Here is a 24,083-nt window from a genome sequence, read left to right as displayed (position 1 = left end):
ATGAGAGTAAAAATGTAAATTTGCAATGTTTAAAAAAAATATATATTTGATATTGATATTCATAACATTAAATTATAACAAGAAAAAGATTTCTTATATTGAAAAAGTTATAATTTTCCGTTTTGCACCTTCCCAGATATGTGGGTCGAATTCTGACTTCAGAGGTTCCACTGTATGCTGTCGGTGTGCGTTTAGTTACTGTCTGTGTTCTTTTATTTTCTGGGGTGCCCAAGTATGGGGTCAAACATACAGTATTAAATGCTAAGCTACGCGACTAGCAAGTATGATTTAACGTGCGGCATTTCTTTGTGCTCAGCGAGTCGGGATGAGCTGCACATCCGCAAGATGAAGCTGAGCTACCAGGAAGTGGGCCCCGACTCCCACGAGGTGCAGGCGTTGTGGGAGAAAAAACTGACGGCACCGGGCAGAACCACCGTGCGGCAGGACCAGGAGGATTTGTACCGTGCACTCTGCCAAGGTGAGTCATCAAAAAAGATGTGACAAAATTTCTATTATTTTTTTAACTGGCAACAAGGCTGTGTTTGTTGGTTGTAATTATTAGAGCATATTGCCTGTTACACTTTTAACCTGGCACACCTACTCACCCACGCTCACACCCTTTTAAATATGGCCCAAAAAAATAAATAAACAAAACCTGTTTTGAGCTAAAATCTTAATTTGGTGGAAAGTTGGGGGAAACATTTTGAATATCTCATGATGGCTCCCTATTTTAAAATGGCAAAACAAAGTTAATTATTTACTCAACTCAACTTTACCTCTTCTTCTAACCTCTAACTTTTCCTGATTACCAGTTTGTTAGTTTAGCTCAAAAACCACCACAGCTACTATTAGTAACTTCATCTCATGCCTTCTATACACCGAACCTTAGATTTAGATGATCTTTTTAATTAATGCCTGTCCTAATTGGTTTGTTGATGTGCTTCAACGTTTTCTTTTGAATTTCATTTATGAAGCACACTTCAACAATACAAATGTGGATTTCAAATCTTCTCTTCTTGGTGTATTCAATTGATTAGTCATGCACTACAATTTTTTAATGTCCTAGAATTCATATTATTTATTTGGGGACCTTTATCATATATGAGATTAAAATAGATTAATTATATTAATTCATTAAAGATCCTGTAATTAATTAGATTACAAATTGTAATCGCCTGACAGCACTAATAATAATACAATCGTAAATAACTGAACAAAAAATGCAAAAACACAGTACATACATGCACACATACTGCAGGTGCAGGTTTTTTTCCCACTCTTGTTGCACATTACTGACTTGACAGCAGTTGATTAAATCGTGATAATGAGCCAGTTTTCGATATTTTCTTTTTAGAGAGGAAATGCTCATTTTGAAACTTTTAGGGGACAAATATCTATTATACAGTATTAGCATTTCATTGCAACACACAATACTGTTTATTAAGTAAGACCGCACATTTCCTCTCCCCTGCAGCTCCTCAAAAAATGTCAAAACAAAGCTATGTAGTGGAGGAAATGCTTATATTGAAAAATTTTAGTAAAATAAAGAAGTAAATAAGTATGACACCAGATTGTTATTCCACTTTTACGCTGGCAAATCCCCCGTCAGTTCCACCAACATGCATGCTGGCGTTCATGCATTAAATGCCATCGTGCACAGGCGTTCCCAAAAGTCGTCGCGGGGAGGTGTGGATGCTGCTCTGCCATCAGCACCGCTTGTGTCGCAGACATCCTCCGCGCCAACCAGCCGCCGACACGCCCTACAGGGATCTGTTGAAGCAGCTCACCGCACAGCAGCACGCCATTCTGGTGGATTTAGGTGCGCAATGGCCGTTCGTGTTGCACATCGCAGAAGGGACGTATGAGTCTAATGTAGGATCACGTCTTTGTCTTAGGTCGGACCTTCCCCAATCTGGACTACTTCTCAGCCCAGTTGGGTGCTGGTCAGCTTTCCCTTTATAACCTGCTCAAAGCCTACTCTCTGCTGGACACTGAGGTATTGTATGTATTACCTGAATGGTGTTTTATAAATAAAAATTAAATAAGTAAAAGCACAACTCAACTGACTTTAGGATAAGCAGCATTTTGGTGCATAGGCATATATTGGTACTCATGAAAAATGTCTTGTAATACAGCGTCTTACTGAGTCACTTGCAGTAATACTGTAGAAGAAGACAGACTATTTTTTGTTGGTGTCTACATGACTGTATGTAGAGTATTATACTGCTTCTCAGTGGCCAAGATGGACACACCAGAAGGAGCGGCACAATGAATTGGATTGCAGCAATAAATCATGCACAAACTGTGGAATTCTTTACATTATATTTTAATTATGTTGTTACTCTACATTTTCATACAGTATATTATGATAGTTATTTTTTCCTATAAAAAAAAAAAATTTTTTTTTTAGGGTGGTGGGGACGGCTGATGCGAAGTAATGATGTTTCCATTCATTTCAATGGGGAAAGATGATTTGAGATAAGAGTATTTTGAGTTACAAGTATGGTCACAGAACAAATTAAACATGTTAGTTAATCTGTCAGTTATATTGTCAATTAATCGATTAATCAGATTTCAAACGTTTTAATTTCCATCCTTTTATCCAAAAACAGGACATGATTTCATATTTACAACGAGTTACTTGTTAGGTCTGTAACTGTCAGAAAATGGTCAAATATGTTAATGATTGTTTTCTAAAGTAGAGCAAATGATTGCAAATAAATGGATGTCGTTTGTGCGTGCAGGTGGGCTATTGCCAGGGCGTGAGCTTCGTGGCCGGCGTGCTGCTGCTTCACATGAGCGAGGAGCAGGCCTTCGACATGCTCAAGTTCCTCATGTACGACCTCGGCATCAGACGTCAGTACAAGCCCGACATGGTCTCGCTGCAGGTGAGCGCACCAAAAAATTTCCAATTTATCAACAGGTCACCACAGGTTGATTCACGAGTAAGTAACCATGGAAACTTGTGCGTAATCTGTTGAAGGGAGAGGAAGTGCGTTTGACCCATTTCACCTTTTGCAGCAACAGTCGTGTTACACTCGCACTCTCTTTTCATTACTTATTTTAAAAGACCGGGTTTTGTGAGATAAGTCAGATGGGTTCAATCAAAGTTTTCTAAACACTCATACATACAGGCTGTAGCACACAAACAATAATAAATTACATTTTTAAATCCTAAAACACCAGGGAAAAAATGTATTATATAAACACTTAATTAAAAATATATTAAATCATTCACTTAAGGCCCTCCCAAAAAATAATCCATCCATCCATCCATTTTATTAACCGCTTGTCCTCACAAGGGTCGCGGGGGCGCTGGAGCCTATCCCAGCTGGCTTCGGGCAGTAGGCGGGGTACACCCTGAACTGGTTGCCAGCCAATCGCAGGGCACACAGAGACGAACAACCATCTACACTCTACACACCTATGGCACGGGGAGAACATGCAAACTCCACCCAGGAAGGCCGAAGCCCGGACTCAATCTCACGTCCTCTGCACTGGGAGGCGCCCCCCCGGACCCAGAAAGTAGTGTATATGTATATATATGTATGTATGTATATATATATATATATGTATATGTATATATATGTATGTATGTATATGTATATATATGTATGTATGTATATGTATATATATGTATGTATGTATATGTATGTATATGTATATATATGTATATGTATATATATGTATATATATGTATATGTATATATATGTATGTATGTATATGTATATATATATGTATATGTATATGTATGTATGTATATATATATATATGTATATGTATATATATATATATATAAATAAAATAAATACTAAAATATTCTGTATATTTTACTATTACAGTTTACTTATAATTACTTGACATTACATAGTAGATTATGTTTATTTGCATTTTAATTTCCGTTTCTTATGAATATTTTTATCACATCTAAATGTATTAAATGTTTTAGGAAGGTGTATTGATACGTTTTTATTGCTACAACCCTAGTCAGGATAAGCGGTACAGATAATGGATGGATGGCATATATATATATATATATATATTTATATATATATATATCCTTAAACATTTGTTTACATGATATTATCAGCAGTAAGAATAATTGTAGGGATGGGCGAGTACTGATACCATGTATCGATTTGGGCCGATACCAAGACTTATTTTAATTGTCTTTAATTTCATGCAATTTTAAGGAAAAGTATTGTATTGTATTGGGATACATGTCTTTCTTTACACTCATCTGTCATTCTTTTTTTTGGGGGGAGGGGGTGTTATGTATCAAAGGTTAGTAGAGTGTATCTGTGACTACTCAAGAGTTCAGCATCGGGCTGAAAAAAATATTAGCACTAATATGAACGTTGCAAAAAAAAGAATAGTTTGAAATTCCAGTGTATAAAAAGTAAAAAAGTGTTCCTTCAGTTTTCGCTTTATAGTAGTATAGAGTACATGTGTGTGTTGCCCTCCTGCATTAGGCTGCAAACATTTGTTCACCTTGCCAAGTGCGACCACACCTTCAAGCTGGCTGGTTAGCTGGCTCGTTTAAACATCAGCTGACATTTGCGGGGGCTGTGAAAACATCAGCAGGCGCGCTAATGTTTAACGCCGCCACAACTTCCTGTTGAACGTCCGTGAGGACACAAACCACCTGTGCAGGACGGTAAAGGGCCTTTCAGACCTTTCTTGTGTGTTTTTACCGTCACGAGGGCTTCTAGTCGAATGCCATGCAGTGAGAGTGAGCACAGTGCATGCCTCAGCAAGTCTCTCTTGCTTGGGAACGTTCAGCAGCTACAATAGCACGCATTGTTCCCTTTAATCTGCCCTTTACAAATCCAAATATCATTTATTTTTCTGTGTTGCGGCATGTTTTGTAATGTGTGTGTGTGTGTGTGTGTTGAGCGTAGATCCAGATGTACCAGCTCTCCAGACTGCTGCACGACTACCACCGCGACTTGTACAATCACCTGGAGGAGTACGAAATCTGCCCGAGCCTGTACGCCGCGCCATGGTTCCTCACGCTCTTTGCCTCGCAGTTCCCTCTCGGCTTCGTCTCACGCATCTTTGGTACGTTCTTTTAATTGCTCGTCAAATTTTAGCTTCACTTTGTTGTTTATGTTTAATGTTGCGCAGGTGTGGAAAGTAACAAAAGAACAATGCAGTTTTCCCTTGCTGATTTATAAACAGTGGTATGACATCCATTAAAATGGTTTGTAGTTGCCAACAAAGCATTTTTTTTTTCCTGTTAGAGAAGGTTATGACCTAACTCAGTCATTCTCAACATTTTTACAGTGAAATATTTTTTCTGCCAAATACCTTAAAACCAGTGCAAAGCATTTTTGGTTGAAAAAAAGAGAGACTTAAAACACAGTACTGTGCCATCATTGTCTTACTTATTAAAATTTGGAGCTTCATTTGAACAGTGGTCTCGTTTGCACTATTTGGAATTCTAAAGATATAACTATAAAAAAGAAAGAATTTGCTTAATTACAGATAAAGATTTGTGCACATAAAATGATCACTGTTAAGTATCCCCTGTTAGGAACATAGTAAATATCTGTTCTCAAAAATAAATCATTAACTTTATTATAATAAAAATGTCAAATGATTGACAAGTAAGGCTAGATAGCATATAACAAGTTGCGTTGAAAAATTCTGGTTTGCGGAGACTGGATTTTTAAGACAATGAAACTGAATAGCCTACTAAATATAAAATGTATTTTATGAAGTTACATTTTCCTAAAATATTTGCATAATGTAATAATAAATCAATATATTTTACTGTAAAATGAGTAGGCAGGACGAATTTCATGGACATATTGCTTTCCTAGCCAGAGGCCCCAAAATCAAATTTTGCTTAGGGCCCCATGGAGGTTTGAATGGAGCTCCTCCCCTGACTAGCAAAGATGCCACAAGATGGCCCCAAAGCAAAATGTTTACATTAGACATGGTTTTGGCCGAAGCAGAAAAACATGTTTTCAGCAAATAGCAGAGGATAGGTTCGCCAACAAATCTATGAAAAGGCGAATTCTGTAATGCCGAACCACAAATATGCAGGTTTTTGTTATTATATTGAAGTAAATATTCAACCTTAGGCATACTTTCTACGACTACTTTGTACTCCTTACTTTGTCAAGTAAGTTGTATTTTTGTTAGTAGGTATTATTTACTTATGTGTATGCGTATGAAATGTGTGTTCAGTTCACATTAGCAAAGCTATGTTTTGAGCATTAAAGTAAACAAAATGTGATTGTTGTTGATTCCTTGTACCATGTGAGTTAAGAGGGCAACTATTTTGTTCGCAAATAAGGTGACTGATAATACAATTATTTTTTACATGTGTTTTTTTTTTTGTATTAAGCAGTCAGTGCTTTTTTTAACTAGTTTTTTTTCCTTTAGCTAAATCATTAATTCTACTTTTACCAGGGACTTTTTTTTTTTTAAACATAAGGTTTTGTAATTGTTTGTGACACCTCATGTTTTTTGTTTTGTTTTGTTTTGTTTTTCAGACTTTCTATTTGTCCAAGGCTCAGAGGTCATCTTCAAAGTTGCCCTGTGTCTGCTGAGCAACCACCAGGGGGAGATAGTAGAGTGTGATAGCTTCGAGAGCATTGTAGACTACCTGAAGACGACGCTTCCCAGCCTCACGCAGGCTCAGATGGAGCAGACCATTGCCAAGGTGAGGATATCTTTGCTGTCATCTACTACTTTTTTTTTATATTGGTCAAAATGTTTTTTACATGTATTGTGATTCTCCCCAAAGTGAAAACTGTATTATTCTGTTACAAGATCACTATCATAAAACCTTTACAACATTTTAGTGTCCGTAATCTACACATTAAAAATGAAGTTAAGCACCCCCCAAAATCCTACTATATAAAATGATGACAAGATGGAAATAATCTCTTCTAGGTTCAGCCTGCTGCCATCATAAATAAGATAATCACTGTAAAAAAAACAACTAATTTTTTAGAGGGCGGGGGCAATATTCCAGAAAAAAAATCGCAAATTTGCCATTTCTGAAGTTTTAAAAAAAACTTAGAAACTTACAAGAAATGCACGTCACGTAGCCATAGTCTAATCATGTGAGGATTCGTTGGTGGTTAATTGAACACTGTTTATAAAATGTATAAAACAGTTGAGTAGTATGCTACGTGTATTTCTCGTATGTTTTTGAGATTTTTTTCCCCGCAAATCTGCCACTATATAAAGTGCCAAATTTGCAAGGTTTTTTTCTCGGAATATTGCCTCCGCCCTCTAAAAAAAAAAAAATTATATGTGGCCTTAATACGGCGTCATACCTTTCGGCGAATGATAGCTCACCCATCATATTTGGAACATTCCTGAATGTCATGCATGTAAATAGAAATGAAGTGCTATTAAACTAAAATTCTCTCATCTGTGAAAGAGAGTTTTGTCACACAGATAAAGCGCCTTTTATTGCTTTTCATTTACTGTCATACAAGTCTAAACATCAACCATAAATAACAACACACTCTCTAACAAAGTCCTGCTTAGCTATCAGTGAATGTGCAGTACTGTTGAGCGTCTCACCCATTGCTGGTCACCAGGTGACCGAGATGGACATCTCCAAGCAGCTGCACGCCTACGAAGTGGAGTACCACGTGCTGCAGGACGAGGTGGCCGAAGGCGGCGCCACGCCCGACGACTCGGAGCGCCTGGACAAGCTGGAGAAGACCAACGCGCAGCTCAAGAAGCAGAACATGGAGCTGCTGGAGAAACTTCAGGTAAACAGCACAAGTCAGTTTGTGGCTGTGGCAGGCAAGGCGCAATGACTCAGATATCCTGTAGATGGCAGTGTAACAAAACGTTTAAAAAAAAAGAAAGAAAGAAGGCCGCTTGTTCAGAGCAATAATTGGTCTTCAAGATAATTAAGCTGTTTTATAATCACTATTATATTACGCAATATAATAGCAGCAAACTTTTACTGCGGTTTTCACATCTGCCTCACTGTTGACAGGCTCTGGGTTCAACTCCCTCCAAATTGTACTAAAATTTGTCAATGATTATTGCACCAAATGCTATTTAATTTTCCATGAGATTAGTCTTGTTTCACTAGGAGTCTGGAATATTTAATACAGGATATGTTTGTTTACAACCTTATTATTGTCATCATTAAGGGCTGCACAGTGCTATTGTGGTTACACATCCGCCACCCAGTCGACAACTCCCACGCTCGATTCCCCTCTAAATGGCAGGTTTCCACTCATTGTCAATGATTTTGGTTCAAAATCTTACAAAGATTAGAGAGATAAGTGATAGATATGATATAGAAGTGGGAAGTAACAAATATATTCTAATTATGCAACGGTGGGAAGTAGCAAGTACAGTATCATTACAGTAGACTAATAAGTAATGATAAAATGATGACTTATAATACACACGATGTGTATAGTATATGAATCTGTTGAAATGCATAATAAGTATGCATAATATGGCGCACTGAAAGTCATAATTTAACATGTAAAGTTCTGATGTAAACTTTCACCGGTTCTTTTATCTTGAATACTCACTATACTAATAATAACAACCAGGAGACTGCATATTCTCAATTGAACTATTTACTGGATGCCAGAAAGATCGAGTACACAACTGTGGAGCCTTTTCTGCTGAATGCGGAAGAAGAGCTCATCTATTTCAAATTGTCTGTACTCTGGTTTTGTTTTTTGACCAAGGATGTGGAACTTATTTTTCACGTGACCCACATTGTAGTTACAGATTCCCTCGGAGGGTCATTATGACTGTGAAACTCAATCAATGTTTAATCACCTCCTCATATTAGTACATATACACTACACAACAAATTGATGGATACCTGAAGGCAGTTCTAATCAAGTGGGCGGAGCTTACTTTGATTAACTCTCTGCAGATTTTGATTAACTCTCTGCAGAGTTGGTTTAACACTTTATATATATTAAGGGTGTCAGAATTATCGCGTTAATATCTCGTTAACTTAACTGCCTTTAACGGCACCAATTTTTTTAACGACCGCCCCTTATTTGAAAAGTCTCTACTAAAGGGAATTCCAGTCGCGATGTAGCAGAAACGTCCACGTCAAAATGACCCAATAGAAATGCAATGTACTGCACTGCAGCTACAATACACAATGTTTAAGCGGCAGCATGTTCGAGTGGAGGAGCCATTTGGACTGTGTAGCACTACCGCCGGTTCTCTGCTTTGAAAGAACGCACTCGGTTAGCCGTTAGCAACGAGCTAGGTCAAGCTCTCCAAGAGGTGTCCATGGGCACTCTCAAACTCCTGTGAGAGCCGAATGGACGCCGTCTTGTCAATTGGAGGGACTCCAAGCCACTTGATTTTTAAATGTGAGGTGTATTTTATTCAGCAACTCCAGAAATTAGCTATTAAGTGTAATGCATAGTTGTGCTCTTGGCTCGCTTGCAGCAGAGCACCAGCATCTGTGGCTTGCAGAAATGCGGTGTCACTTAATATCAATGCGCATCCAAGAACTTAACAAAATAAAAGCGATCAACATTGTGAAAAGGAGTCACTATAACACAATTTAACAGTAATAAATTAAATAATAATGCGGGGACTGGCGTTATTTTATTTTACCATTTTAAAAATGTGCAGAAGTTCGCAAGTTACTTCATGTTAAAAATGAGATAGCTCTTAATATGAGAAGAGCATAACGATTATGGGTCGTTTCCAGTAAAGTTATGTCATGTTACAATGCCCATCTGTATTGAACTTAACAAAATAAAAGTATTCAACGTTGTGCGAAAGAGTCACTGTAACACAATTTAGCAGTAATAAATTAAATAACAATGCTTATATTTGTGGGGACTGGGGTCAAGTTATGCTTTACAGTTTTTAAAATGTGCAGAATTTCACAAGTTACTTCATGTTAAAAATTAGTCAGCTCTTAATATGAAAAGAAAAATAACCATTGTCTTAGAAACGCAATTATGCCATGGAGTGACAGAAAAATGACCAATACAAATTAATGTCACACATTTTAATTTTAATTTTTACAGTACCGGACCTATTTTTTTAGGAATTGTTATGAAATTACTGAATCAAAAACTAAAAATACAACAACATTTATATTAGGTTAACATTTCTTCCCATTTTTATGTTAACAAGAGTGTGAAAAATTTGAACAAATATTATACTCTTTATTATAATTTTAGATATAAATTGAGATATGAAATGTGTGATTAAGTTGCGATTAATCATGAGTTAATTATTGAAGTCATGCGATTCACAACGATTAAAAATTTTAAGCGACTGACACAATAGATAAATCAGTCAGTGTTAAAAATACACTTCTGAAATCAACTCTGAAACATTTAACACTCAAATTTTTGTTTTAAATGTATACAGTATACTGTAACAGTCTCAAAATGTAGAACTTTGGACTGACATTAACTGTCAAGGTTTACATGATCAGAAAATATAATAAATCCCCAATAATGTAATAACCTATCAGTAAAAATGTTATTACAATATCAGTAAGGATTTTTTTCTACTGTGATGTTTTTACCAGGCGGCCCGACAGAAGATCCAATCCCTGGAAACCAACGTGGAGAACTTCCTGTCCCGCGAGAGCAAAATGAAGCACGCGATCCGCTCGCTGGAGCAGGAGAGGTCGGCCCACCAGAAGACCATCGAGCGCATGCGCTCGTGCCTCCCGCCCGATGTCGCCGATATGGAGATGACCCACATCAAGTCAACGTCGCCGGCACCCGATGCCAAAGCCAAAGCCGGCGCCAAGAAGCCTTGATGGTGGGCGAAAAGCGCGCGGGGACATGCAAGGGAGCATTGATTGTTGTGTAAAATTAAGAAGCACAACATCCAACAAGTGTGGATTTTTTTTGAAGCAACACCTTTTTCTTACAAATGCCTATGCTTTTGATTCACTTGAAACTTTTTGCCGTTGTTGTTGAATGTATTTTTCGTCCAAAGAGATTTTTTTTTTCGTTTCCAGGAAAGTGATTTGAACTTGTCAGAGCGTCGTCTTCTCCTCTTTAGGAGGAGGAAGTGTCTCTTTCAAAAGCTCAGACAGGATGTTAGGTCGTCTGCCTTGTCGGTTTCCTGCGTGACTGACCGCAGTGTCGCCTCCACGACAGAACTCAATCAAACAAAACGTTTGAGGTGTCGACGATGTGAAGCCGAATGTCCTCTTTTGCTGCTTTTGCCAAACCAAAAACTTCTCTCATTTTGCCTTTGCCAGGGATGAGGGTATTAACACTTTTAATGGGTTGTTAATTGTTGATTGGGGAGTTGGTTGGTTGATGTCTTTTGGTTGTGATCAGCAGAGGCGCTGCTGATTCACTCTTAAACAGTTTGCTGCCTAAAGAAGTCCAACGTGATGTCAGCTACAGCCAACATCCACACTTTTTTGTGTCATGTAGGGACTTATTTCTCAAAAAATTCAACTTTTGTCACGTTAAATTTAGGCTGTACCTATTTACTATCCACTACTATGCTGTCTAATTAAGACATTAAAACGCAAAAATATTTTTCTGGTAAATATTATTTACCATTGACTTTACTTTTGTAAGACTTTTTTTTCCCTCATAAAGTACAACTTTATTCTCTTATTACTTTAACTTAAACCAATATGACTGAAGAACAACATGACGTAAGCTAATGCCAACTTGTGGCAAGAGATGAGAACCTTTTCTCGTAAATTTGCAACAGTTTTATGTATATATATATATATATATATAAAATATATGGAAGAAAAATCTGATGTTTATTAAACATTTTTTTGAAGTTAACTGCCTGAACATATAGAAGAGATGTTGATTCTCATTTGCTGTCTAAGCATGTCATGTTGTTGACAACTTTTTTTCATCTTTTAAAAAAAAATTTAAACAGACTTTTTTTTTTTACTTTGTTGCCTTGAGATACCGTTTTAGTCCCTTGACTTTTTTCTAAAAACAATAACGTCAGCTCAGAACAAATATAACGCATAAGCTTAAAAAAAAAGAAACATATTGCATTCTCATAGTGTTTTACTCAGATTTATGTGCTTTTGGGGGAGGGGGGGCAATAATTAAAAAAAAAAGTTTTTTTTTATGTTGAATAAACGTTACTGTTTTAAAAAAACAAACAACAACATAATACAAAACATTCATACTAACTATTTAGTCTGGACGAGTTTGCTGTCCAAAGAAGTCTAATCGCTTTGGTGACCCAAAAATTGTTGGACACGATCTAACACTAACATGATAACAGGTGTCCAAAACATTCAGAGAAAGATTTACAAAGTAACAATCGATGACTTCATGGTAAAAAAAAATTCTATGCATACTATACAGTATGTACATGATTATATTTTGCTGCCGGTGTCATGTTGTTGCAGTGTGTTAATGTCAGGAAGAACTTGTTCAGTTTCCTTTTCACACAAACTGCATTGTTGCAGTATAAAGTGCTGCTTCGTGGCCGGCACCTAACTTTTGCTTCAAGTGCGCTGCCACATTTGATTCCATGTTTGACTCACCTGTTCCGGTCCTGACTGAGAACGAAACATGAAAGCACATTTGATTCCGTCTGTCAGCGTCCTCGTCCTTGTACAGATTTCTTTCTTTGTATTATATATTGTATATTTTAAGTGCTACAAATGTTTGCTTGAGTGTTTTTTTTTCCTTGACTTTTGCATATTTTCAATAGCACTTTGCTTTGTTTTGCTGAGTTAGTGTGTTGAGTAGCAGTGCAACACATTTATCTCCACTTTGCGCTTATGAAAATTGTAAATGAAAACCAAAGTGTTTGGTTTGTTTTTTTGACAAATAAAATTTTTTTGTATGTTCTGTGGGAAAAATATTTGTACCATTTTAGCGAGTAGCATTTTATGAATGCGTACTTGGACCACGCTGGGAAGAAACTACCAAAATAAACTAAAAACATAAGAAAAATAATTTGGGGTTGGAATGAGCGGTTTTAAAATCGTTCATAAAACTATCTTTATTTTTGCAAAATTATTCATTTCTCAAAGTTTTGTCGCAGAAACATTTCAACCTTTAATTTGTATTGGAAAAATAAGTATGATAAATAATATAATAAAAAAATATATATATATTACACCATTTTCATCAAATTACCAATATCAAATCGGGGGTGGTTCCCCCTCATTAAATTTACGCATTTCGAAACAATATGACAAGCTCCTCACGTTACTCCTCTAAATTAATGACTTTAAAAAAAAAAAAGGGCTTTCCCTGAATTATAGTTTTTTCCTGTTCTACTACAACATTGTCAGAATAAAAAATATGATTATTATTACTATCACTGTTGTAACTGCCTTTTTTGCCAGTGACCTTAAGCTCCTGATTGGCTAATATGGCCTTTTGGCATCCTGCATTCCATTGTTTTTTTGTTTTTGTTTTAAATTGGTTTGATTTGAGTTTTGTTTTTTGACTATGAAGTTTTTTAGAGCACGAGCAGAAAGCAGGAAATGAATCACCTTTTTGAGGGCATCAGAATGCTTGAAAACTCACCCATTTTAGTAAGTTTGTAGCCTGTTGAAAATGTTTTAGGGACGCTGTACCCAACCCACCAAAATTCACTCAGTGGCGCCCCCTGGAAAATTATTTAAAAAAAAATTAACCCTGACACCAGTTTCACAATCGTTACACAATTGGTTGGATGTGTCTCTAAAAAAAAAAGATGCACAAAAAAGTTCCAAGTACCCATGGCCAAAATTGAACAGGAAGTCAACCATTTGGACGAACTCCTGCTCAGGAATTAAACGAGCTTCACTTATGAAGCTTTTTTTGCGCGGTGTCATGGAAGCACGTCGTCCACATTTTATGATTATTTTACGGATTCACTTTGAAAAAGGAGTTTGAGAAACTGTCCGTTGTCATTTTTAGGTCATTTATAGGGAAAAGCACATGGACAGCATTGCCTAAAATGGTTGTCCATTTGTGGTAAATACATTCTATCAATGTGAATGACAGCCGACGGTGTTTACACATGGTGCTGTCCTTCCTTTCTGTGTTTTTTCTATACTTTGTAAAGATTGCTTGTATGTCAACATGAAGGCTACATGAAAGCCAAAGACTCGCAAATTCATTAAACCTCACATCGCTTCATCCCGATGCCCTTACACTATAGTTATATACTCACTTTACTCTTCTATAATTTAGCACTTTACCATGGTAGGGTAACACTAAAAGGCTCTCTGTGTACTGGAGACGTATGCTTGTGCAAAAAAAGCAATGGTTGCTTCACCTTGCAAGTCTATTTAAAGACTCCTCAAGACGTGTACTTTTCTTAAAGGCAAAACATCAAGATACGTTCTTTCAGCGAACAATGCTCAATTTGAGTAAAGTAAACCGTCATAACGTCATTGACATTTGACCATCCACTGACTCAATCGGACAATTGGCTTTTATAGTAAGATTATTCTGGGGGGGAAATACACATATTTTCTTACGAGATTTTATGGGTCTTTATCTTACTTCGCAGTGATTGGATGTAAGACATGTAAATGGACTGCTTTTTATATAGCGCTTTAACTACACCATATGTAGACTAGTGTTTGAATACATTCAGTAGCACTTTGCTTTGATTTACTAAGCTTTAAAACTTTACAGCTTTAAAGATTTAAAACTAAAAGTGGTTTGTTTTAATGTAAATTGAAAAAGGTTATATTTTGATTTTGGTGTGAGAATTATGACATATCTTCGCTGTCCTGTGAAAAACGCTTATGTCCTTTTTACACAAAAATAAATGCATTTTTTTTACGTTTTTGGGATGCCTGCATTCAGTTTCATCCCAAAAATGTAAAAAAAAAAAAAAGGGAGAGAGACAAAAATGACCTTTTGACACCTTAGAACGGCAACTTTATTTTTGTAACAACACATTTTCTTGGAATAATAATTATCTATTATCTCTTGAAAAGCATAACTTAATTCTAATGAGATTTTTTTTTAATTTAATATTAAAACACATTACACCATTACCATAACATTTTCTTTTTCTCATTGCAATGACATCTTTTTGCAATATAATGCCTGTTGTTTAAGAAAAAAAAAATCTTATAATGCAACTTTATTTTGGAAAAATATGATTAGTCTCCTTAGAATGATGACTGTTGTAATAAGATTACAATTGACTTCAGGTCGAGGGGGGAATGCAGTTTGGAAAGAGAAACACTCTTTTTGTATCTTTAGCTTCCTCTCTTGTGATTGGACGTAAAGCAAGTTGACTAGCATGAATTCCCCTGCGAACGAGGGTCTCTAGAATGTCAGATAACACCACTCCCCTATAGGAGGGTCTGACCGGTAAAGCGTGGCCCGCCGTCAGCCTCTGCCAAGCCTGGAGCTCGTCACGCATCCAGATGACCGCCAACCGACAGCCTATCGCACACCAAAAACAAAGAAGGCCACATTCCTCGCGTATTCCCACACGAGCGCACATCCTGGAGCAGGGGAAGAGCGGGACACCGGGGTGGAGGAGTGGGGGCCGGAGGGGGGGTGTCCGATGGGGATTGACTGGGAATGACCCTTCCTCTGCTGAGCGTCTTATCAACTCTGTTCGTGCTCTTTTTTCTTTCTTTTTTCTCAAATCTTCACCTTTTCAATCCATCTCCTGCTTGATTAGGATGCTCATACAGTGTTGTGGGATTATTTATTTAATAATACAGTGAGTCTTCTATTCACGTGGAAAACAAAAGTGAAGAAAAACAAGTATTTCACGTCTCCCCCACTGAAACGGTTTATGATTAGAAGATGGTGGCAAATCACTTATTTTGTCTATGTAACTCCTCAAGTCAACAAAGTTTCTTGACATCAAAATGGTGATAAAGCACTATAGCCGCGTTTCCACCGCAGGAAGTTTGGGGTAAATTTACGGGGCCAGCCCCGTATGTGCGCGTCTCCACTGGCTCCTTCCCAACCGGGCCAAATTTACAGGAACTTACGAGGTCCTACTCGATGGTAGGGACTCCGCCGGTCCGATTAACTCCCAATCGGGCTTTCGTGCTGATTGGCTAAAAATTATATAGTATAAAAAATGATTAACGATGATGCATTCTCGGCTTAAGTCTCTTCCACCAAAACAATTCTCTTAATAATCCTTTGCCTATTTTCGTTCCACTCTTCTGTTAGCCTTTTCAAATTCTTCATCTAGACGCCGTCTCCTCTCACTCGAACCATCCATCCATGCCAAGTACATAAAAAAAAAAGCAGAAAAAAACAGCAACCGCCACAAGTTTTTCTCTTTCCCTGATTTTTGCGGCGCCGTGCTTGGGTGACGTCACAGAAACCGTCGCAAGGAGAGTACGTGTCGATCGAAACTTGTGACTTACAAGTCGGCCTTTTCAAATACTTCATCTAAACGCCGTCTCCTCTCACTCAAACCATCCATAGTACATAATATAAAAAGCAGAGAAAAACACACTCAACTCACTTCAACATAGTTCCTTGACACCAATATGCCACAAGATGACGCCAAAGCAATACTTTTATTGCTTTAGCCTGAGCATAAAAATGATAAAAGGTGAGTTTTTACAGCTAACAGAAGATAGACACAAAAAAAAAATCTACAAATATGGAGCTTCACTTCAATGCCCTCACATGTGGGAAAGGGGAGCCACAGCCAACAACGGGCTTTTCAGCCATTTGTTGACACTACAGACACTACAATACATACAATATTTTCTGTACTTTTTATGCTTGCAGTTTATTCTGTGTTCTGCATTTGGCTCTTGAACGTATCCCCAGCGACAACTGTATGAATGTTCAGGCTGCTCAGGCACCTACATTATGTATGACATTTGTGTGTATATGTCACAAAGGGCTTTGGAGGTCGGCAGCAGCAGACGGGGGGAAAAGTTGATGATGTAAGCCAGTTGCGAGAGCGAGCCGAGAAGCTTGAAGAGTGTCCTCGTGCCTTATATGGGAATTTTATCTGCTCCAGTTCTGGTGCACTCCCAAAACCACAATCACTGTTATGAGTTGCACAGGCTCGCCGTTTGCTTCCCAGCATCAATAAGTGTGTGTTAAATGTGTAGCAGGGTGATAGATGCAGATGGAGATTCTTTTTTGTTTTTACACAGGGAGGAGACAACAAGTACGGGAATGGGAGGGAAAACAGCTGGAAGGGGTGGGAGACCCTGGGGGGCTCCGTCGGGTCCGAAGAGAGAATATGGCTCCCTTCAGACCTATTTCACACACGTACATATGTTCAGTAGCATGACCCTTGTGATAGTGGGGTGGGGAGAAAAACATCCTGTCACCACTGGATGGCGCTGTGACTATCTGAGGAAAGGAACCCCATTGATTGCTTAAGACCCGACCTTTCCATTACAGGGGTGTGCAAAAAAAAAAATTCCTACCTGGGACACATACAGAAAAATAGATGGATTTCTTCACTTTTAATTTTAAATAATGAGAAAACAACTACACCAAGCAATTTCATATTGTTTTTAGGTTGCCGTTATTTAGAGGAAAAAAAAGTTAAGCAAATTAATGGGTGGTCTGAAGCCCTGTGAACCATCAGAAAAGATCCACCCCTGCATCATGTTCTCCACAATGAGAACCAAAACAAAATAAATTTGTAGTAAGATGACTTTTTTATGATCATTATTTGGACTTTGACAAGGAGCACAAAGTGGAGGAAAATATTTTGCTCATCTCCTTAATGAAGATAAGTTTTGTTGCTATTTTAGTTGTCAATCATTTTTTTGCATCTTTGCCTAAACTCAATTTGGGTGTCTGAACCATAACCCTTTTGACACTTACACTTTTGAGAAAGAATAAAATTGTGATGCGGGTCGTTTGGAGAACATGCTAATAAATTAAAAAAATCGTTCTTTAAAAGAAAAATAAATGAAAAGAGACAGAAAGAGGAAAAACTTGTGATATCTGCCCCTAATAAACACACACACACGCACCCCCCGCCCCCCCACCCCCCACACACAAAATGTCAACACAAAATAAATGACAGCAAACCGTCAAGACAGCCTCAAAGTGCGAAATATATTTTTCCAGTAATTGTGCTTTTAAACATTTAAAAAAAATGCAAATGGGCTGAGATGATTTTGTTTTATAGTCCAGATTGTTCCACAAATGTGGAAAAATAATCACCACAAAATCTTTCAACGCAGTGAATAATCCACAATATAAGTACAATAGAAAAATTTAAAAGGTGAAATAGTGAGGGATCACTCTAGTTCCAGTGCAGAACTGGAGAGACTTTCCCTGGCTTTGCGCAAATGCCTGCTCTAGAAGCTGCGTGTTTTTATCAGCGGTGGTAGCAATAGACCTTCTTGCTGGTTTGTTAAGAACAGATCCTGTTTTGAGAAGGCAGCCATGGATAGTGTAAATTTACTACAGGTTACAGCATCATTATCATTATTATTATTATTATTATTTATTTATTTTTCACTTTTTTTCAACTCATGTGTCATTTGCAGTATTTGTGATGCGCTATTTTACTTAGCGCTCATCTAAGTGGGTGTGCAGTATATGTCTTGAATTTACACACTCAATTTAAAGCATCTATGCCTTTGTATGCAAACAACGCGAGGCTCCGTCAGCATTAATAACCAGACGCCGTTGGAGATTCCTTGTCAAGTATGAGTGAAGTCTCAGGCGATCGGAATGATCAGAGCTCCAGAGTCGGGCCCCTGAGCCCCTTTGCACCTCATCACCTGGCCTCACATCACCTCCGCTATGACTCAGACACGAGACAGGCGAGGGCGAAGGAAGACGAGCGAGAGACGGCAAAGATGCTGGCGGCCTCCAAGGAGGGGGTGGTCAGACGGACCGGGAATGAGTCAGACCTCCTCCTACGTGTCGCTCAATTCAATCAAAGCACAATCACGAGATCCAGGTCGCTTTATCTGTAACTTTTCATACAAACTGCCCAAACTGTAACTGTATTTTTCAGATAATGCTGAATTAAAATCGGCACAGATGTATTCGGAGATTTCACGCATTTTTCTGCCTTTTTGCCATGATGCTGTTTTGTATGAATGGCACCAACATGAAATGAGGGTAAAGAAGTCAACCTGACAATTTTCTGCCTTTTTCACACTGCATTAATGGCCCCCACATGAAATGGCAATATTACGGCTTCTGAAGTAGTAACAGAAGAGAAGCAAGATGACGCTTGTGTTGGAAAAGTGACATAAATCTCCCGCCCTGTTGTGATGAAAGCAATCCAGACCTCATCATGTTATCTGACCGCAAAATGCCATAAAGGCGGGACGGAAGTGTGGAGTGTGAAACAGATTTGTGTTAATTTCGTCAACGAAAACTAAATAAAAATAATTTCGTCAACACACATTTTTCACCAGACTAAAACTAGACTAGACTAAAACCCTCATTAATAATCAATAACTGAGACTAAAACAGTATGCATTTTTGTCGACTAATGAAGACGAGACGAAAATGTACTTCACTTAATAAAAACTGGACTAAAATCTATGGACAATTTAATTCATGAACAAAAAACATAATGAAAATGATATGATTTTGTAAAAATGTCACTGTGACACTGTCATGTGACACAGTGACACTCTCCCTTTCCAATCTGCAGCTCGCGAGTGCAACATGCACAAACATGAGACAGACAGGAGGTGGATTCACAGTGAAAGTAAAAAAAGAAAAGAAAAAGGAAGTCAATTACAGTTATAACGTTCCAACAATAATGCTGGCTAACTTACTAGCTCAAGGCATGGAACAATAGTAGCCACTTGTTGATATACTGTAATTGTGTGTCAAGTTGTTTTTCATCAAAAAAGATGAGACAAAATTTTATGTGAAATAGTTTCAACATAATCGGCTGACAAAAAACATACAGGGGTTATTAAATGATTGTCCTGACTAAAAGTAGACTAAAACGTTGACAGTTTTTGTTGACTAAAACTAGACAAATAAAATGATGTTTTCTTGGACTAAAATAAAGACTAAATGCAGTCAAAAAGGGAATTTAATTAAGAAAAAGGCAAACAAGGTACTTGGCGAAAATAACAAAATCAACAATTTCCAAAAACAGAAGTCAAAGCAACAAAGCAAACAGGGCTGAACAAGGAAATGATACGACAGGACATGACATGGGTGTGACAGCGACAATGACTCGACAAGCATTGAAAGAAAGCAGGGAACTAAATACACACAGTAACGAGACAACGAGAGACACCTGCACAAGACACACGTGGCTTGGGGAACTGATTGGATAACACCAGGGACCGGGATGACAAGCACAGGAGGACATGATAAAACCTGACGAGACATTGACAAAGGGAGACACACTAGGAAAACATGACCAATAAAACAAACCAAAACACAGACCATGACAAAAATCGGGATGATGATATGATAAAAACTAACAAGCGGGATTGAAGCTGGACTAAAATTGAGATTATATTTAAAAATGGCGGATAAAATTAACACTACAACCGCTCCCGTCTTGTCGCGTTGAAATTAATTGTTGCAAACGCGGTCTGACGAGACAAACTTCATGAAAAAAACAACAGAACGATGCTTGGCTGTGAAGCAACCCGGTGCAGCTGAGTGGAAGTTTTTGCAGGCTCTCCATATGAAAGAGGCTTCAATTCGACGTTACACCCTGGATGACCTGGTCACATGACCACGTGAGCAAGGCGTGGCCTCACGAGAAAGTGCTGACATCATGCGGCGTGTACTTCCTTTTCACAAGACCGCGGGGGTGATGCGAAGGGCGAGGCCGCACACGCGTGACTCACGCACGACGTGACGTCAACCTCTGAGAAACTGGACGGCAACATTTTCATTTGCCTTTTTGACGCAACCTCTCAGAACCTTTGTCATTGGGTTTACTCAGGGAAGAAAAATCCACAAAATAAGAGTCTGCGATACGCATTCCTTTTCCACAGCCTTCGGCCTTTTCTTTTTTTTTTCTCGATAAGCCACCCAGCTGTTGTAGTGCGCGCGGACAGACACACTGGATGTTATTGTGCTGATCCGAGCAGGGAGGGGAGACAGCTGTACTCGTGTGGCCCAAGGCGGCCCGTCATTAGTGCCAGCCATCGCTCCCTTGTTTCGCATGGTCCCCAAGCACCACACCCAAGTAGAACATCCACTGACCTGATTTCTGGCTGTCCTTCCACCTGACCACTCTCCAAAAAGTACTTGGCCAGTCCGAGTTCCATGCTGTTTGCTCATCGCTTGAAAAAAAAAAAAAAAAGCATCATCGATGTAACATTTGAGAATACACGTCTAGATGTAAGCGTGCTAATGCTAGGCTAGCTCAGAGTGTTCCTGTGCCTTAGGCCAAGTACACACATAAAGACAATCCGGTTGTTTTTGTCCCGACCTTTTTGTCTTACAAGATTATCCTTAGGTCCGAGATGTGTTAATCGTGTATTGTGTATTGTATAGACCATATGTTAAAACGTCTTTAATACAAGGTTATTTTAGTTCACAAAAACGAACAGAATAACTAAATCTGAAATTGAAAAAAACATTTTCATTAGCAAAATAAAATAAAAACAAAAGTGCTTTGAAAAAATCGAAATCTAACTGAAACTTCATTTTGCATATACAAAACTAATAAAGACTATCATTATGGCGAAAATGTCCTTCAGTTTAATCTTTGGCAATTCATTTAATGCATGGGTTTTTGGGGTTGATTTTTTAAATGTAATTTAAATGTTGACTTGGATTCTTCTTTTTGGATTCGTGAGCAGACAAACGCACCAAACAACACGTACAAAATCATCAGCATAGCAAACTCGGAGCGACAGATTACTGCAGCGCTGCTGTTTGTTATAGCTTTTGCTTTAACAATTTTATCGAGACTCGTGGTCAGGGACTTGAGACTTGAGTTGGACTTGGAACCTAAAGACATGGACTTGACTTGGACTTGTGGACCCTTGTGGACTTGACTTGTACCCATCTCTGTTAACCCGAAGGCAGGTCGAGCAGCTCTTTGGGAGTTGTTGTCCTTTTATTGTATGTCGCAACGTCATCTGGTGGTAGGCTACCACCAGATGACGTTATTGGCTACCACTGGTAGCTAATAACAAAGCGCTACCAGATGATGTCGCTTCTAAGGTGACAGCCATGCTTGCAGCTTGCGTATCTGGAAAGGCTGTCACAAATAGTCAAACTAAAACTAACAAGTACTAACAAAAACACTCTGAAAACGAATTCAAACTCAATTTAAACAACAATACCCAAAACAAAAATAAAAACTAACTGTAATGAAAATTCCAAACTTATTATAGGCCTAACCCTAGTTCATTGTTTGCAACAAAACTATTCATGTGTGCTGGGAAAATCAACCACACCAGAATCATTTGATGTCATGAACTGTGATGTCAGCCAATCAAAGAAGTGCCCTGACTGACCAACAAGGAAGTGGCAGAAAATACAACAAAATGCAGTTTTTTTTCTTCAATAAAAGTGACTTCCTCAGACAACACTTCAGAAACACTCTGTCACATTGAGTGAGAGATCGCCTGCAATCATTTGAGATTTCTGCCGATGAGGACTTTGTTTCAAGAGCAATGGCGGATTATCGGAGCAACCTCCAAACAATATAACCAAAACGGTCAAATCACTGAATTTCTATCTTAATATGTAAAAGTGTTGTTTTTTCCTCATTTCAGCTCAAACTGTATAAGCGAATTCCTGAGAAAGGAAGTCAAAGCAATGTTACGTAACGTAAAATATGTCATATTTCGAACCTTATTCCAAATGCGACCATCATAAAATGAAGTCAAACAGCCGTAACAGAAATCCTTTTTTCGCGACACCGTTCTGTATGAATGGCGCCAACATTGAATGGGGTACAGAGATTGATACACCAAACGTTTGACTTCAGAACAAGATTGATCTGCTTATTTTTCACCTCTTACACACCTTTTGTGAAAGCTGTCATTTTTCAATCTTTATCAAAGATGCAGTTCTGAATAAAAGGCCGCAAGATGGACAAAGTTGATCCAGCAATGTTCTCCAGCTTCTGAGGTGGTATCAGAGCCTGAATGGAATCCCCTTTCACACTGCCTGATGTAATTTCTCTACCATTATTCCCTGGCATTATTCTGTTTGAGCAACGTTAACACACAATGAACGACAATCTTGACCAGGGTAAGCAATTTTTTCACCTCAGAGCCGTGACGGAAGCCCCTTTCACACTGCCTCTCAACGCCGCAATTTCTCACCATCTTTCCCGTGAGACCATTTTGAATCAACAGCACCGACACACAACGGAAGGGAAGAAATTCATTTATCAATTTTCTGCCTTCCGAGGTAGTGTCAGAGCTCGTCGTGTGATTATTTTAAAGGAATTGAATGCCAACCATAAAAAAAATAGTACAGTAACAGGTTTCGGGAACAGGCTGAAATGACGGAATCCGAGCGTGAGCACAGCTGAGAAGAACATGAGGGATTTTGGAAGGAAAACACAACAAAAACCCCCACTAAATAAATACATCAACGCCACGCTCTCGAGTTGACAATGTATTGTAGGTGAGAGTGAGAGTGTGCCCATCACCGGGACATTTGTGCATCAAACAGAAAAGCTGCGAGTTGTATTTAATGTTGCACTGGTGAGAGCATGCAGTGTGCGGCCTCTCTAACAAGCTCCCACTCAGCCCACTGGAAGCAGGCGGGAGGGAGGGTGGGAGTGGGAGTGGAGTGACTGCGAGCGAGGCTGTTAGAGCAAGTGGGTTGGATGTGTCCATTTCTGTGTGTACGTGTGTGTGTGTGTGCTTGTCAGTGAGTGTGTGATGAGTGTGAGTGTGTGTGTGTGCAATGCGCGTCCTTTTGTGTGTGCTGTACTGGGATGTGGAAATTGAATGGAGCCTTTCACTTGGGCTGCTCGTCTCCCCGGGGGCGGGGTGGGGGTGGTGGTGGGGGGGATGGTTGCCATGGTTATTCTGGAATCCTGCCGCTAATGGATGGGAGTTTGTGTCGCTCTGGCAACCTGGCCTGTCTAGGCTGGAATATGTGTGTGTGCTGGTGTGTACACCAGGTGTGGTTGGATGGACACAGGAGGTCATGTATGTGTGCGCGTGCATGTGTGTGAGAATGTGTGTGTGAGAAACTACTGCACCGGATGGTTTAAAGGTGTGGCAACACAACTTTTAATTTCTCAAAGA

At 38.7% G+C, this 24,083-nt stretch overlaps 1 protein-coding gene across 4 annotated transcripts in view; it reads left to right on the top strand.

Moving 5' to 3' along the window:
• The window catches only part of tbc1d4 (TBC1 domain family, member 4), a 45,704-nt gene extending 33,609 nt beyond the window's left edge, over positions 1-12,095 (top strand). For all 4 annotated transcript variants that reach the window (XM_086091465.1, XM_086091463.1, XM_086091464.1 and 1 more), the window contains 8 exons: positions 317-478; positions 1,661-1,819; positions 1,896-1,996; positions 2,745-2,888; positions 4,903-5,062; positions 6,505-6,674; positions 7,567-7,743; positions 10,524-12,095. In XM_086091465.1, coding sequence (XP_085947591.1) covers positions 317-478; positions 1,661-1,819; positions 1,896-1,996; positions 2,745-2,888; positions 4,903-5,062; positions 6,505-6,674; positions 7,567-7,743; positions 10,524-10,760 — 1,310 coding nt within the window. In that variant the 3' untranslated portion in view covers positions 10,761-12,095. The remainder of the gene's footprint in view (positions 1-316; positions 479-1,660; positions 1,820-1,895; positions 1,997-2,744; positions 2,889-4,902; positions 5,063-6,504; positions 6,675-7,566; positions 7,744-10,523) is intronic.
• The last annotated feature ends 11,988 nt before the right edge of the window (positions 12,096-24,083 follow it).

The sequence above is a fragment of the Leptonotus elevatus genome, chromosome 12 (assembly GCF_054856555.1).
Source record: "Leptonotus elevatus isolate MCC_2025b chromosome 12, RoL_Lele_1.0, whole genome shotgun sequence".
NCBI classification, from domain to species: Eukaryota; Metazoa; Chordata; class Actinopteri; order Syngnathiformes; family Syngnathidae; genus Leptonotus; species Leptonotus elevatus.
Note: the sequence above shows the minus strand (reverse complement) of the source record. Positions and strands in the feature narration are given on the sequence as shown.